Below are 17058 nucleotides of genomic sequence, written 5' to 3'. Positions count from 1 at the left end.
GTGGTAATTTTAAACCATCTAACAAAAAATCATTTTTGCTTTTTTTTAAATTTATAGCGTGAAGAAAACCTAATTGCATAACATTTAGGGCTGTCATCCTTCACTATAAACCTGATAAAAAGTAATATGTAAAGATTCCACACTGTAACTGAGCAAGTTATTTCTTGTTTATACTATGTTTTGTAAAAGAAAATAATTGAATACGGAAGGGTGATGAGGAGTGATTGGTCAATGGGGACAAAATTATAGTAAGATAGAAAGATAAGAAGACATAAGTTCTAGCATTTGATAGCACAATAGGACAGCTATATTTAACAGTATCTTATATTTCAAAATAGCTAGAAGATTTGGAATGTTTTCAACACAAAGAAATAATAGATATTTGCAGTGATGAATATGCCAGTTACTCAGATTTGATCATTACACATTGTATGCTTATATCAAAATATCCAATGTACCCCACAAATATGTACAACTACTATATCTAAAAATTGTAGTAAGATATTTTAGATGGGCTCAAAATAGCTGTAGTTCACTTTCATACATTTTGTGCAATATGGACTAACAGCAATTGTAGTGTCAAAAGCAATGATAATGAATGGAAATGATTGACAGAACTATTAAAATAAATTTTAAACTTTTCTAATTAAGTCATTTTCTTAAATGTGTCCTAACATTTCAAATAGGCTAAATTTTTAGGAAATTTATTTTAAAGAACAAACCTATTAAATCATTCCCACTATTCTAATACTCCAGCATTTTTACTTTGCTAGTTTAGTTTATTCCATAAAAGTTGATGAATTCAAGCGGTTTATGATAAACTGCTAAGATTTCACTTTTATATAAAAATCTGGACAGTTTAAAAAAGCACAGCTTAAAAAACTATGTATATGCAGGATTTTCCCTGTAGAATATTTAAAATCATTCTACACTGCTTAGTATTTTACTACTAAGTGATTATATTGCTTTAAAAAAAATTCTTCTGGGTACTATATCAGGCTTAAGAAAGTGGTTTCTATATCTTGCATAATTCCATGCTAACAAAATTTGTTAACTTGAATTTCATTTTAAAATTGTATTTCCTGATACATGTTTTTGTTTGTTTTCTTAACTAGTGAAAAAGGCCATAGATTTTAAATCTAGAGGATTTAAATTGTTTCCAGGGAAAGACAACAGCAACAAGTTTTCTATCTGTGAGTGTACTTCTTTTTTGTTACTTTCTCTAGTGCAAGAGTGAAGTTTGTGGTGTCTGTGTTGTTTGTATGTGTTTTACCAAAATATTTGTGTATTTACCAAATTAACTGCATTAATATCTGTGTAATATGCATGATGATTATTCGATATTTTATATTTAAATGTGTATTGAATTAATGGATTAACATGGCAAACTCCCAGCCTCAGATTATTTTTGATAAAGTTTATTTTAAATTTCAAGATGTAAAAATATTCTTTTGATCTTAAGTCTTGAGGCACTCAAGTTTAGTTCTAGAAGGTGAGGCGAAAATGAGTAAGATTTCTAAAATTGGTGGTTTCTTGTAGGAATTCTTGATTGACTATATCTTAATTTCAACATAAGTGCTTTTCTAAGAAAGATTACTTTTAAAATAGCAATTTTCATTTAAGAAAAAACAAAAGTCTTAATTTGAGCTAATTTAGATAAACCTATGAAATCAAATATTTTATAAAATAATTGATTAATTATTGCTATTCACTTTTTGAAAATCTTAAAAAATGGCCTGAAGTACACAATTTCACTTACAAAATCAGGGCTCTGAAGTTCATCCCAAAATCTCAGATTAAGGATCACTGAATTAGAGCATTCATTTAAATTACCATAACCAAACACACACTTTTTTTAGTAGAGCTATGTATTTTTGTAGTCAAAATTAATAGCTGTTGCTGGAAATTGTCAACAATATTGTTGCATATTAGAAACTTTGAAACAAGCCATTTATGACACAATACTTGACTTGCAAAATAACATTGCTAATATATGAGTAGTTTTTTCAAATTTCATACATGTTGTTACTTTTATTCTTCAACAAGAATATATTTTTTAACTTTATTTTTCTTCAGTTCCAAATGACCTCATGAAATAAGTTTATAATTATTTCTTTAACAAAAATCATTTATTATAGCTATATCAAAAAGGACTTTATAAGTTTATTGACTTGTACATATAAACAGTAATTGACAAAAATTGAGCAGTTATATCAATTATCGAGAAACAAATTTGGAGTCTTATGTTATATTAAATATTTAATGGTGTCATAATTTTCAAATGTGATTTTTACATTTTATTAGTTAGACTTGAGAATATTAATCCAAAATCAGAAGAGATATCACTAGGAAATCATTGATCTGGTTGGGCTACCTGTTTAAAAAGCACTACACAGCTAATTTCAAAGGATTTAGTTGTGTAATTAATATTTCTTCATGTATTTTGGGGGCTAAAATCATTTTCAAGATTGATACTGTCAGTTTTTAAGGAAAATAAGCAATGCTACAATATGACTTTTATATAAATTTTTCAACACATTTTTGAGAGAAAGATGTATTTTCTATGATAAAAAAAACACAAATTTAAAAAATCACCAGATGAGATGACTCTTACATGTCAAATTCCTTCAGATCATCATGAAATAAAAGTTAAAAGTTAGCAAAATTAAATATTATGTTTACTACATTTTTTTCTAATATTTTGTGTGGCCAATATATTTATTTTTGAATTCTAAGTAGAATTACAGCATATTAGAATGACTTACCCTCTTCTCAATTTGTCTACACGTATGTTATTTGACATGTTGCATGGTTCAAACTTCCAAATGTTCAGGGAAATTCAGGCTATTTGTACTAAGAGATCTAGGATTTATCAAGGCATTGTAAGATGCATGTAACTCTATATCCCTGTTGGTATATTGCCTTAGTGGAAATATATATTATTTTCACTTTTCTTGTACATGGGTTATGAAGGTGAACAAAAAGGGAATTTAGACATGGCTGTATATCTAGGAAAAAAAATTCTAATAAAAATATCTCATTTAAGAAATATTTGCTTTAAAACAGGCAAAAAATTAATATGAGGCAAAAATGTTAATTTGCTCCATAATTTTAAAATAAATTTTGCATTTATTCATTGTATTTTCTATAAAAATCTTTTTAAATACTCTTGGTTTTTCATTTTTTTGAAGATAAGTAATTCTCACTCCAATCAAAATATTTTTTGCAAATTTCCTATCATAAAATAGCAAGCGAACATTATTTTAATTTTCATTTTACTATAATTTGTTTCTAAAGTATTTAATAACTCTTTTCAAAAATATATTCTTTCATGGTTGTTTGCAGTAGAGTTATATTGTTTTAATTTGTATCATTATTATATATCTATTTCAAATACACATTCAGATATTCATCTGTTTAATATTATTTATTCAACCTAGGACAAAATAATTAAAAAGAAAGTTTTTATCTGACATTCATCTTTCAAATAAGAAAAAATAATAAAGCTCATGTTCTTTGAAAAAACGATCAATTCTATGATAGGCATGGCCCAAAGTCAGTATAAGCATGGAGGACATCAAATTCCCAAACTGCCAAAGTATGTGTGTATTTAAAGTTCTCATAATGGCACCTTTAGATTTTAAGTAAGAAATGAATTAACAAGAGATTCAGGAAGCTCCAGTAGTGTTCATGGGCAGAGTTTGGCTGTTAAATGGCTGATTCAGATTTCTTTTTCAGCTTTTATACCTGAACTCTAAATTGCCCCTATCTACCCCGTGTTCTTTTTCAAAAATTGATTTCACCAAGAAAAGAAACTATAGATTCAAAAAAATTAAGTAAAAAGGTTTTATATTTTTAAAATGTTAAAATTAATGAACTAGTAGTCTTTCCAAATTCTTTAGTAGGCTCCTCTAGAATATTATTGTGGAATTATGAGGAAACTCTGAGCCTGCCATAAATGATTGTGTTTTCTTTCTTATTCTTCCAATCCATACTTTTATTCATTCATATTATCCACTCATTCCACAGTTCCTCCATGGCAGCACTATGCTAGACTAAGAAGGTAAAAGAGTGAATAAAATATATTTTCAACCCTCAAGGATTCAATATTTTATTGGGAAGCTAAATTAGTTAAGAGGTAACTCTGTAGAATACGAAGTGTTTTAGTATAAAAAATAACAACACAATGTTGATATCAATGATGTTTGAGTTCAGAAAAAGATCCAAAGCACTTGATATTATAAGTTGAAATAAAAATTTAAATTAATTTTAAAAAATCTGAGAAAAGTGACAATGTAAGCAGCTGGAAGAGGTAATGTGGAGGTGAATTTTAGTCAGAGTCCACTTATTTTTATCTTTAGGGTATATTATGTGCTATATAAAATCAGAAGCCATAAGAAAACATACTTACTCACACTATTCATGTAATTAAACTTTTAGAGAGCACTCATATTCTTAAAATGCTGCAAGTTGCTATGAAAATTAAAAGAAGTAAAAGTGATAAATCTTTCCAATTGCATCAATGGCATTGTGAAATGAAAGCAGATGACTGAATGAATACTAACTTCATTTAATTGTCTTGGCATCATTTAGCTATGGGCAATTCTGAAATACATAAATATCAAAAGAAATGAAAGATAGATTGTACTTTTTTCTTAATTTAAAAAAATTTACATATTTACAGTTAACATTAAATACACGTACCACGCAGAAGCTCTCTCATTATCCTTACATTTTATATTGGAAAGTTTTTCCTCTTGCAGATGTCCAGAAATGGTGGTTTAAATGACACTTTCAAGCAGACAGAAAAAACTTGACAATTAAAATAATAAGAACTGGGATTAATTAGGTGAAAGTGGTGAAATTATACACATGCTCTGCATTTTAAGGTAAAATGTTTGGAAAAGTGTTTTGAATTGTAGTTAATGACATAGTTTCTGCCTTGCCGAGCTTTCTGAACAGCTATAGAGCTCCGGGTTAATAGTAGAATTTCTCAAATCAGACTGCCTGAGTTTAAATACAGATTCCCGTTAACTAGCAATATGACTTTGGACACATTTCTTAACCTCTCCATGACTCAGTTTTCTCACTTGTAGGAGGTGTAAAATAATAGTAACTACTCCTAAGATGGTTGTGAGAACTAAATGGGGTAATACACATAAAGTACGTAGAATAGTTCTGGACCTATAGTAATATGTAAGTGTTAACTATCATTTAAATTCATATAAAATATTTAACAAAATTTTAGTTTAACACAAAATGACAGTGAAATGTAAAAAAATGAGATTTTTCTTATTTTTATTTTCTAATAATGTATTCACAAACTGCTTGTCCATTACCCTATAATCTGTGTTACATGTCATAATACAAAAAAGTAGTTAGGCTTAAGTCATGCCACCTCTTTTCCTCATTTTCACGCCACATTTAAAAAAGTCACATTTTAATAAACATATACTACAGTATTTCCAAAAGCCTTGTAAAGATTGGAAAGAGGATATTTTTTTCACAGAAAATGTTCAGTTCTTTGATAACAAATATAAGGTGGTATTGTCAATCAAACAACTAGGACATATTTATTGAAAATATATTAAATAGGTATATAAAAATAATGTTTTTTCTCTACTTTTATCAAGTATATAATCTTTTTCTATAGATAACTAAAGGTATGTGAAATTATTATACTGTATTAAGATAATTTTAAATTAAATAAAAAATTGTCCAAAAGAAACACTCCAAGTTATTTAAAAAGATAAATTACAATAACATGGAAAAAATGAGTGATTATCTTTTGGAAGAAGTGGGACTTGAGCTAAGTCTTGAATATTAGATAGGATTTTGATAGCTAAAGGGGAAGGAAAGGAAAACATGGAGACATGGAGAAAACACAAATGTGTGGAGTCAGTATGTTCAGCAAATTGCAGAACAGCGAACAGACAACAGGACTTGGGTGATGGATGCATGTTGGTAACTAGTGAGAAATAAAATTGATACAGTAGAAAATCTAGAATACCTGGAGATTTGAGCAGTAATAAGAACTGTGTTTTAGAAAGTTTAGTCCTCCTCTGGTATTCAAGATGTATTGGAGGTGGATGAAAATGGAGTCATAAAAGCATCAAAGTGATTAGGTTGAATTTGAGTAGATAGATTAGATGAAAATGGAAAGTTTGGTAGATAATCAAATAGGCCATTGAAAGACTGAGAAAGGAACTTCAAAAAGATTAGAAGTCATTAGCATATAGGTCATTCTGTCAAAGCATGAGGGAAATTCAAATATAGAGAGTTGTGAGCCAATGCCTTTGAATTTGTCCGCTGTAGTAGAATCAGCAAAAGTAAGAGTGGCCAAAAAACCCAGAAAGGTAAAGAGAGATTGTATAGCAAGTTAGAGAATAAGAAAAACACAAATATCCTATGATTTGAATTAGTGAGCTGTAATACAGTTGGCAAGAAGGATATGGTTGGTAATACTAAGAAAATTATTTTTTTAGAATGATGTAAAAACATGCAAAATCCTATGTTTAATTTAGAAAACGACAACTTTACCACAACTATAACTGTTGGGCAGTCATCTGATAGCTACCTTCTTATCTGATGAATCAATTTGAATTAAATTATTATATTCAGCATTCCAGTGGTTCTCAATTTTGACTTTATATTATAATTATCTTGAGAGTTATTATTATTTTTAAAATGGCTCACACCTACAACCCCAACACTTTGGCACCTTGGATGGCCAAGGCAAGAGGATGGCTTGAGTCCAGGATTCCAAAGCTACAGTGAGCTATGATTGTGCTGCTGCATGCCAGCATGGATGGCAAAGCAAGACCCTATCTCTTTAAAATAAAAACCAAAAAACTCCCAAAAAACTGATGCCAGAGTCCTACCATAGATTTATTGCATTAGAATATCTAGAGGTAGAAGTAGTCATCTTTATTCTTTGAAGAAAGAGCTACCTGTGTTTTCAGTTCACAGTGGAGGACAACAAGCATTGGATGGTTTAGATTTTTTTTCTCTCTCGAATCTCTACTTAGGCACTATTTTTTCTAAAAAAGAGCAGGTAAATTGATAAAAAGTAAAATAATAGAATTTATCCTCCAGTTCACTTTAAGATTGAATTTATTAAACAATATCACTCAGATATTTCAGTATTATCTGACTGAATAATAAAAATCTAACTTGGGGATTTAGATATCCAATGTGGTCACATTCACTGAAAAAAATTAATACATCTTTGACTTTCTGCTTTGAAGAAACTGCTGAAAATGTGTACAAAAGCTAAATAAATCATATTTATGGAAGTTGCTTGAGGGTAAAGCCATTGTTTTGGTTTACACCATTGTGTAATAATTTAAAGGCATACCTAGTAATTTGCACCACTGTTGTATTTTAATGCTGGCAGATCAAATTGCTTTATCATATACCAAATAAGAAGTGTTAGAACTTTGAACTTTTTTCATAAAGTCATATTTTTATTACACCTTCAAAAATAATAAGGATCCAAATAAAACTATCATAACTGGTGGTTGACTTCTTCATTACCAATGATTAATGGAAACTCTGGACACTGATACCCTGAGAATGTGTTTCCAGAGATTTTCCAATTTGATGGAAACTAAAAACAAAAGTGATAAATATTAATGTGTTAATAGGCAGACTAATACAAGTCATTGAATATGAACAGCAAATTTATTTTCTCATTAGTTCATAAAATGCTTTTGCCTTCTTTATTGTTTTATAAAATTATAGTTTAACAAATGCTTAAATGACAGTGATTATAGTGACAAAATACAAGAATACGTTTTATGTATATTTTAAAATTAATATCATCGATTTTCCAATCACATATATTTTGTTTCTTTTTTCTTTTTTTCCCTACTGTTGCAGTAAATGAGGGAGGTATTAAAACAGCTTCCAATTTATGCCCAGATCCAGGAGAACCAGAAAATGGGAAGAGAATCGGATCAGATTTTAGGTAATATTTTAAAATATTGACTTCATTATTTATCTTGTCAAGGTTTATTTTAATTTAAATGTTTAAAATAGCTAATAATATAAAGATGAAGGCTTGATGGCATCAAACTGCATTTTATCAATGTATTGTTATTAATAATATTTAATTATTTTAAAGGGATTAGTTAAGTAATGCATTAACTTTATTAGAACACTTTTTTTTAGTTTAAATGATTAATTTCTCATCATGTAGTAAGTGAAAAATCATGGGATTTAGATTTTAAAGACGTAACTTTGAGTTCCAGTTTTGCTACTTATTAGTTGTCTGATCTTGGGTAAGTTACTCTATCCTGTTTGCCTGAGTTTCTTCTTCTGCAACATGTAAATCACATTTACCACATATAATGGTGAGTTTCAAATGAGGCAATTCCTGTAAAACCTTCCAGCAAATGTTCTATAAACATCTTATTTGTATTGTGTAATTATAACTTCAGTAGAAGTCTTATATCCATCATAAATTAGTATTAATTTTATCAATTTAAAATTAAGTTAACAAACAACCTAGAGAACTTACGTAGTATACTGTGGCAGCCATTAATTTACATAACTATTAAATAACGCTTTTTAATAAACTTGAATTTTTCTTAGTCCTCTATAATATTTTACAAATAAACAATTACAAAAAGCCTATCAAAATATTAAATAATAATCTCACGAAAACTCACAAATACCTATTTTTACAGAGTGTCTATGGTAAATTTTATTTTTCAGTTATTGATGATAATGTTTATAGTTACAGATACCACATATTTTTTATTTTTACTTATTCATTTTATTTGTATAAAGCACAAATGATACTCCAACGAATATCTCTATGAAGAAAAAAATAGTTCTTAGAATATAGACCTGTAATAAATTTCCCCCATGGATCTTTCAGAATGACTTAAAGTTACATTTTGCTATACTTGGAGTGGAAAACAATAATACAATTTCCACACAAACACAATTGTAATTTTCTAAAATGTTTACATAACTTTAACCACTCTCGAAACTTAATACAGATAATAATATTTGAAGGAACACACTAAAGAGAAATTCAAAAGATTTGGGGACTGGTCAGACTTTGACCTATTATACTAATTTTATTAAAATCAACTAAATCTTTCAGCCTTAATGACTAATGGTTATATCTTACAGACCACAAAGTGATAAGCAATTAAATAATTATTTTTTCCAAGTATTTTTTATTTCTTATAAAATCTTATAAGCACTTACTATTTTATCCCTATATTTTAAATGAGAAAACTGAAGTTTGTTTACCTGGCTAATAATTTGATGGAACTGGGATTTGAACTCTTGACTTGCAGACTCCAAAACGTGACGTTTTAATCACTATATTGTAATATATTACGCTTTAAAGTCAAACAAATTTCATTCAGATTATATCCCTGAAATAAATTATCTTGTCTTCTGCAAGAGTTAGTTTCCTCAGTTATAAAATTGAGAATAATAATGTATATCTTATTGGGTTAAGGAGAAGATCACATGAGATAACTTATGACTCATAGTAACCATAGAGCTTTTGACAAAATAAGTACTCTATTAATACAAACTGCTGTTACAAAGTAACATGTACAATATTACTGATGACATTAATATTTACTTGGTCCGATTTGCAAATTAGATTAATGATTTATTGGAAATCAACTTAAAAATAATATAATGTGATAGTAATCTAATGAGCAAAATTACCTTCAAGTGCAGTAGATTTCAAGCCATTCAGATGTAATCACAAATTTAGAAAACTACTCAGAAGTCAAAAAGAAAATAATAAGATTCTATGACAGAGAATAAAGATGTCTCAAGGTGGATACCTACATAATTTAAGAAGGTCCTACTCCCATGGATATTGGAAGAATTATCTGTGTCCCACCGGCAGGGAAGGAATAGCCTGAAAAGAAAGTGTTCGATGACCTGTTCCAGAAAATAGAGTTCAGTGAAACTCAATTATAGAGCATAAATAGGAGAAAATAATAGAATGAAGTAGAGGAAATAAGGAGAAACCAAATATTTGAGTCAGAGAAAGTAAATAGGCAGCCATTCAGCCTAATATGGACTGAAGATATGTTTTGTTTTAAATATATAGTTTTTTTTTAATGGAGACAACATTTAAAACTCAGAAAATTATACATACACACACACACACACACACACACACACACATTTCTGTATTCTCTTATTATATTTGGCAACTTAAACCTACACACTTTTAGGGTAACATCTGCTCAGAATCAGTTAACAACTTGTCTCTCTAGACTGGGCAGGATCTCCCTGGCTCACCATGTGTACCCATAGGCTACTTTACTCATTTAGCTCACCTGCCTATGATGGGAAGTTGTAAAGATTTGTAAGTGACCTGATCCAATTTATATATTCAGTAGATCATGCTTTCTATTTTAGCTCAGTGATTGAAGAAAACTTAAATTTTAGTTAGGTTTCTTCAGTAGTCTGAGTGAAAGACAGTGGAGATTTGGACTATGGTGTTGGCAGGGAACGAGATAGATTCAAGATATCTTTTGAAGATAAAACTTTAATATCCCATGAAAATTTGATGTGGAGAGTAAGAAAAAGGAAAGAATTAAGGATGAGGCTCAATTTTCAAGGCTTGAACAACATAAGGATGGAGTGAATTATAATGTTTAATAAAGTGTGAACATCCAGAGATTTCTGGAGAATAATTGAGAGTTCAGTTTTGAAGTTGTACATTTTAGAAGATTTAGAGATTTCTAGGCAGATATGTTAAGTGATTAGTTGAACCTAATTGAAATTCAGAGATATCGGGGAACCATAGGCATATATACATATTATAAAAATGTTAAACATCATTTTCTTTAAAAAATTATGTGTAGATAACATCATTTAAAATAAGTAGAAAGACAAGAGAACTTGTGATGTCATCTCAGATATCTATTTGACAAACTGATAGAATACAAGGAGCTGCCAAATCCTGCTCATGAGAGACCAGAGGACTATGACAATACCTAAAAGGGTAACTGAAGCAAAAGAAGTCCTTTAAAGGGCAAGCAGGGACTGTTGAAAAATTGAGCATGGAGGACAGAAGACTGTCTTTTGAATTTGACAACATGAAGGTTGTTGACAAGAGTGATTTCAGTGGAATGACAGAGGTTGAAAACCAACTTAAATATGCTGAAGAGTGAATAAAGACAGTTCAGATAGTTTACAGCTTGGTGTCATCAAGTTATATAAACTAGGGAAATAATGAGGCATTTATGTAGTCATTAGGAAATCAAGAGAGAGTTTCTTTTTAGAGATCAAGAGACCAAAGCATGTTTATTGGTTGATACAAATAATTCTATAGAGAGAAATCTATTGGTGGCTTTGGAAAGAGAGGGTAGAGGTAAAGAAAGATAATTTTGTAGGAGAAAATAAATGGGATCCCAAGGACAGGTAGTGGGGAATTATTTTCAATCTAATAGAAAGGAAGACAGAGAAGTGGAGAAGAGATGCTGCTAGGCCACATATTTTGTGATTGGAAGGTGAGAAAGCTCATGTTTAATACTTTTACGTTAGTAACGCCGCATCTAGGAAGGCCATCAAATGAAAATATGTGTATAAGGAGATGAGGATGGATGGGAGAGAAAGTTTAAGACTGAGAGAAAAATGAAAAATAGTTGTTTACCAAGAGTGGGAGAGCAAGCCTGATGTAGAAATGTTGCCTTGCTAAGTAAGTTTGAGTGCCCTTTTGAGATTGATGATAATGAATCTGCTTGGTTTTATAATTTCTACCTAGCATTACTGAGCTTCCTAGGTACAAACATAAAAAAGATTGTGCAAAAGTATGATAAAGCTCAGTACATTTGGGAACTTGCTAGTAATTCTTTCAGGCATACAGATTAGAAACATGGATTGGGAGCAAAGAAATCTTCAAGTAGAGATATAAATTGGAGGACTTTTAAAAGGCGAGTGGATCAGTTTCAGGTCAAGGTCAGTTTCAGAAGCAGAAGTTGAAGTATTTGTAGACTCATCTGTTTCAAAGGGGGAAAAAGAACTTTGTATGTATTTCAAAAATGTAATACAAAAATTATTCTCATATAAGATATGGAAATCACCCAGAAGAATAAAAAATGGAAGGGTTGTAAAGGAATAAAAATCACAGACAAAAGATAAATCAATTTGTTATGAAGTAATGTACTTTTAGTCAGGACTTAAATTAACAGTTATATCTTTTCTTGGGCTCTTTTCATCTCAAAGGAACATTAGATTGTGATTACTCAGTGAATTACTGCCTCCAACTATGAAAGTCACACTGGTTTTTGGATAGAATTACTAGTCTCTGCCCCTGAAAATTCAAAAGAACTCATGACATGTTCTCCTGGTGCCCCTATCCAAGTGAAGTTCAGTTCTTTCATAAAACACCAAAAGTATAATCGATAAAAAAATTGATGTCATACTTCATTAAAATTAAAACATCTGCTCTATAAAAAGCACTGTGAAGACAAAGAAAGAACATTCCACAGATTGGAAAAAAATATTTGCAAATTACATATCTAATAAAAATACATTCTGTATATTAAATATGGAAAAATTGCTTACAATTTAACAATAAGAAAACAACTCAATTACGTAATAGGCAAAACATCAAAACAGAATTGTCACCAAAGAAGATATATGAGACAGCAAATAGACATATAAACAAAGCTCATTATCATATGTAATTAGGGAACTTCAAATTAATATAACAACCAGATACGATTATATAGCTATAAAAATAGCTAAAGTCTAAAGCTCTGACAACACAAAATGCTGCCTAGAAAGTGAAACAACAGGAATGCTCATGTACTGCTGGTGGGAATGCAAAATAATAAAGCCACTTTGGAAGACATTCTGACAGTTTTTTAAATTAATTTATTATTTTTAAACTTTTAGTTTCAGGAGTATACATACAGGTTGTTACATAGGTAAATTGTATGTCACAGGGATTTAAAATGTGTACAGATTATTTTTTGTCACCCAGGTAATATACATAATGCCCAATAAGTAGTTTTTTGGTCCTCACCCTCCTCTCACCCTCCAACCTCAAGTAGGCCCCAGTGACTGTTGTTCCCTTCTTTGTGTCCATGTGTACTCAATGTTTAGTTCCTACTTGTAAGCGAGAACACTTGGTATTTGGTTTTCTATTCCTGTGTTAGTTTGCTTAGGACCATTGCCTCCAGCTTCATACATATTACTGCAAAGGACATGAACTCATTTTTTATGGCTATATAGTATTTCACAGTATATATGTACCGTATTTTGTTTATCCAGTCTATCACTAATGATCATTTTGGTTGATTCCATTTCTTTGCTATTGTGAATAGTTCTGCAGTGAACATACCTGTGCATGTGCCTTTATGGTAGAACAGTTTATTTTCCTTTGGGTATATACCCAGTAATGGTATTACTGGGTTGAATGGTAGTTCTAAGTTCTTTGAGAAATTGCAAAACTGCTTTTCACAGTGGCTGAACTAATTTACACTCACGCCAGCCATTGACAGTTTTTTTTTTTTAAACTAAGCATGGGTTTACCAACAATTACGCTCCTAGGTAAAATTTCAACTATAAGACATTCTGGAAAAGACAAAACTACAGAGACAGTAAAAAAAAAATCACTGGTTGTCAGGAGTTCAGGGGGATGAAGTGAGGGATGAAGAGAGAGTGCACAGGGGACATATAAGGGCAGTGAATCTATTCTGTCTGATACTGTAATAGTGAATAATGACACTATGTGTTTGTCAAAACCTGTAGAACACAGAGTGAACCCTAATGTAATCTACGAACTTTAATTAATAAAATATTTTAATGTTGATTCATTCATTGCAAAAAAATGTACCATGCTAATAAAAAGTATTAATAATGGGAGAAACTGTATTATGTTGGGGAGAGAGGGGTAGTGTTTGGGAATCCTCTGTACTCTCTGTGATTATTTTATAAACCTGAAAATTCTCTAGAAAATAAATTCTATTAAAATTAAAAATAAAGACATATATGTGATTTCATATTATATTTGAACTAAGTGATATATATGCACATATACACGTTATTTTAATAGTAATATGTTACTAAAATCTTTCTCTAGCATGTTTGTTACAACCTCAGATATTTACTGTTTCGTGATTTTCCTAGCATTGCAGTAATCTCTTTGAATGAAAACTTCAGGGATAAAAGAGATATTTCAATTATGAAGAGATGTAGAAGAGATAAGAATAGTTCTCTCATCTGCGTTTCCATGGATATTATCTTAGTTAATCGTTTATTTACACATTTTTGGAAAATTGTGATGTCAGTTTTACAAGCTGCCGATTTTTCTCCTTCTCATCCACAGTTCCCATCCATAACATCTACAATAATGTGTTTTTCCAACTTCAACACCAGCAGAGCTTTCCTGTCGCCTACTTATACAAAAAGTACGCAGTGTTGGCATTCAAAATGCTTCAAAATATTCCCAATCTTCCGTTCATATTTTGTGTGGTGACAAATTGTCCCACATAGTTGGCTTCAAATGTATCTGATTTTCTGTGACTACTTAGTTCTATTGTTTCTTCCTCCTAGAATGTTATATCTTCGCATTTTTGCCTGTGTTATCTTACATATTCTTCAAATGCTCACTCAAAATCCTCTTTTATAAAGCTTTTCTTATTTTTCCAATCAGTTACTATCTGGTTCTTAACTTCTTAGCTCATGTTTTCCTTCATTATAGTACCCGATTTTTTTTTCTTGTCTCTTAGAAACTTTTCTAAGTATAGGATCCTTGTAATCAGACATAAGTATTCATGTTTCTGTATGTGACCAAGAGAGCTCAATAAATGTGATTAATCGAATTGATTAAAACAGCAAAACTGCAGTTTCGCATTTTCCATTAATTTTCTAATCACATGAGTGTAGCAGGACCTCAAATTCATCGTATTAGTAAATGGCTTATAGATAGCAGTTGATGAAACAGAAACAGTCTTGTTTGCACGTAATCAATATTTTTATAATCACTGAGGAAATCTATGAGAAAATCCTTGGAGAAGTAAGGTATCTTACTTGTTATATTTTGGTTACGATTTGTGCTCTGGTCTCCTAGGTGATAGTCCCAGCAGCTGTGTTTTGAAATCTTAAAAGCTTTGTTTCTAATTTGAAATACCTATAGAATATAACAAGTTTTTAAAGGGAGAAATGCTGCCAAAGAGATATAAAGCTGGAAGCATTTTCTATGCTGAAAAATAAATTAAAAATGTAAATGCCCTGAAAATTATAACCAACTTTTTGGGAAAGCTCAGCTTGTGGGATCCTTATATTCATAGACTTTCTGTGGGAAAGGCCTTAATTGATGTCTTTCCTGACTGAATGGGAAGATATAGAGGAAAAGGAGAATTTTGAAGATTTTAAAAGAGATATTGAAATCTCTTATGTCACACTAGATGAGAACATAAATTTGGGCTTCTCCTGAGAGCAAATAACAATACGGACTCCAAATTTTGGATTTGTATCTGGATTATTAAAATGCTGGTATATCTCAGCAGTGAAACAGCAGGGAACATGCTACTCATTTGGTACTATTAAAACACTACTGTATAATGTATATTCAGGAAAAGTTTATTATCATAATGTAAATCAACCATACTTTTGAATATAAAGTCATTTTCACCCATTCTTCTAACATGAACTTTCTAAATATGCTAGTATATTAGTTATAAATCTTATTTTGGTAATTACAAAGAGACCATTAGTATATAGAAGCTTCCAAAGGTGTTCTGTCTCTCCCCACTTCACAAGTAAACTTTCCTAAAGAATGGCCTGCATCTGTGGCAGTTCTTTCCTTACCATACTGCTATAAGTATTTGTAATTATTATAAGCTCTCTTGAATGTAATGACTGAGAAATAGCTTGGTTTCCTTGAGTGTAGCCATTGACTACCCATTTTTCACTCTTTTATTGAATCTACTTTATCTTTTCACTTCCTAAAAATAAAAATTTTTCACAGTTACAACTTCAAAACTCACTTTTTCTTCAAGAATCTGATCTCCTCTGAAGGGTTTGTAATCATGACTTTCCATGTTTCCCTCAGGTCTTTATCATTTTTATTCTTCTGAGAGTTGAATATTTATTTTCAACTTTTTATAACAATTGAATTAGTATTTTTTACAAAACAAGTATGTCATTGCATCTGTAAAAGCATGGGATTTGGAATCAGATGAACTTAATTTTAAGTTCTATTGCTCTTTTTACTTGACTTGGGGAAGTTATTTATTCTACACAAAGTTGTCTTTCCTTTTCAATGAAAATGGAAAGGGTAGCACCAAACTTAAATGCCACAGTGAAGGACTAGATTATCTCAGACTCATGAACTTGCCTAGTGAAGTACCCAGAACAAAGAGGGCTAATAAATGCTAGGTTACCTGTCTTTGCCTTCTCTTTGTTATTTTCCTGTCATTTTCCCAATGAATGAAGATTTAAAGTCTTCATTGTTTTCCAACATTCATTCCAACACTGATGCCACTTCTATCTCATTCATTAGTAATCTTCAGTTCCCTCTCTTTTACTTTACTCACTTAAAACTTCCCAACTGCACAAAAGCAATTATCTTGTATTTATTCTGTTGTAAGAAGTATTATACTTGGCTTTCTGGAAAGGATACCTCACTTTTAAATATTGCAATAATACTCCTTGATCAAAAACTTGTTTTTTCCCTTATCTATTGAATTAAGAGGTGATATAATATCAGTTATCATATACATACATATATCATATTTTAACTCAAAAGCACTTTCACACAATTATTTTTTTAAATGTATTAACACACTGTAGGTTTCAATATTTCTATTTTACTAATGAGTAAACTCACATACCAGAAGTTCCTATACTTAGCAGTAATAAAGACAGGCCTTGTACCCAGGGAATATGGCTTGCAGTTTGATCCTTTTTCCCCCTTGCTTATATATTTGCATTCTAGCATTTAAATTCGTCCTCAGTGTAGTGGAAACCTAACTTTCTGGCATTATCTTTCCACTTTTGTCATATTTCATTACAGAATGCCACACTTGCCTCTTACCGAAAAATATTTCATTT

General features: G+C 30.5%; 1 protein-coding gene across 4 annotated transcripts in view; it reads left to right on the top strand.

The window, feature by feature from the left end:
* Positions 1 to 17058, top strand: part of CSMD3 (CUB and Sushi multiple domains 3) — a 1211731-nt gene that overhangs the window by 475094 nt on the left and 719579 nt on the right. For 3 of the 4 annotated variants that reach the window (XM_063726791.1, XM_063726792.1, XM_024251069.3), the window contains 2 exons: positions 1116 to 1193; positions 7882 to 7969. In XM_063726791.1, coding sequence (XP_063582861.1) covers positions 1116 to 1193; positions 7882 to 7969 — 166 coding nt within the window. The remainder of the gene's footprint in view (positions 1 to 1115; positions 1194 to 7881; positions 7970 to 17058) is intronic. The other variant, XM_054518783.2, reaches the window with a different exon arrangement.

Source organism: Pongo abelii, chromosome 7 (genome assembly GCF_028885655.2).
Source record: "Pongo abelii isolate AG06213 chromosome 7, NHGRI_mPonAbe1-v2.0_pri, whole genome shotgun sequence".
Lineage (NCBI taxonomy): Eukaryota > Metazoa > Chordata > Mammalia > Primates > Hominidae > Pongo > Pongo abelii.
Note: the sequence above shows the minus strand (reverse complement) of the source record. Positions and strands in the feature narration are given on the sequence as shown.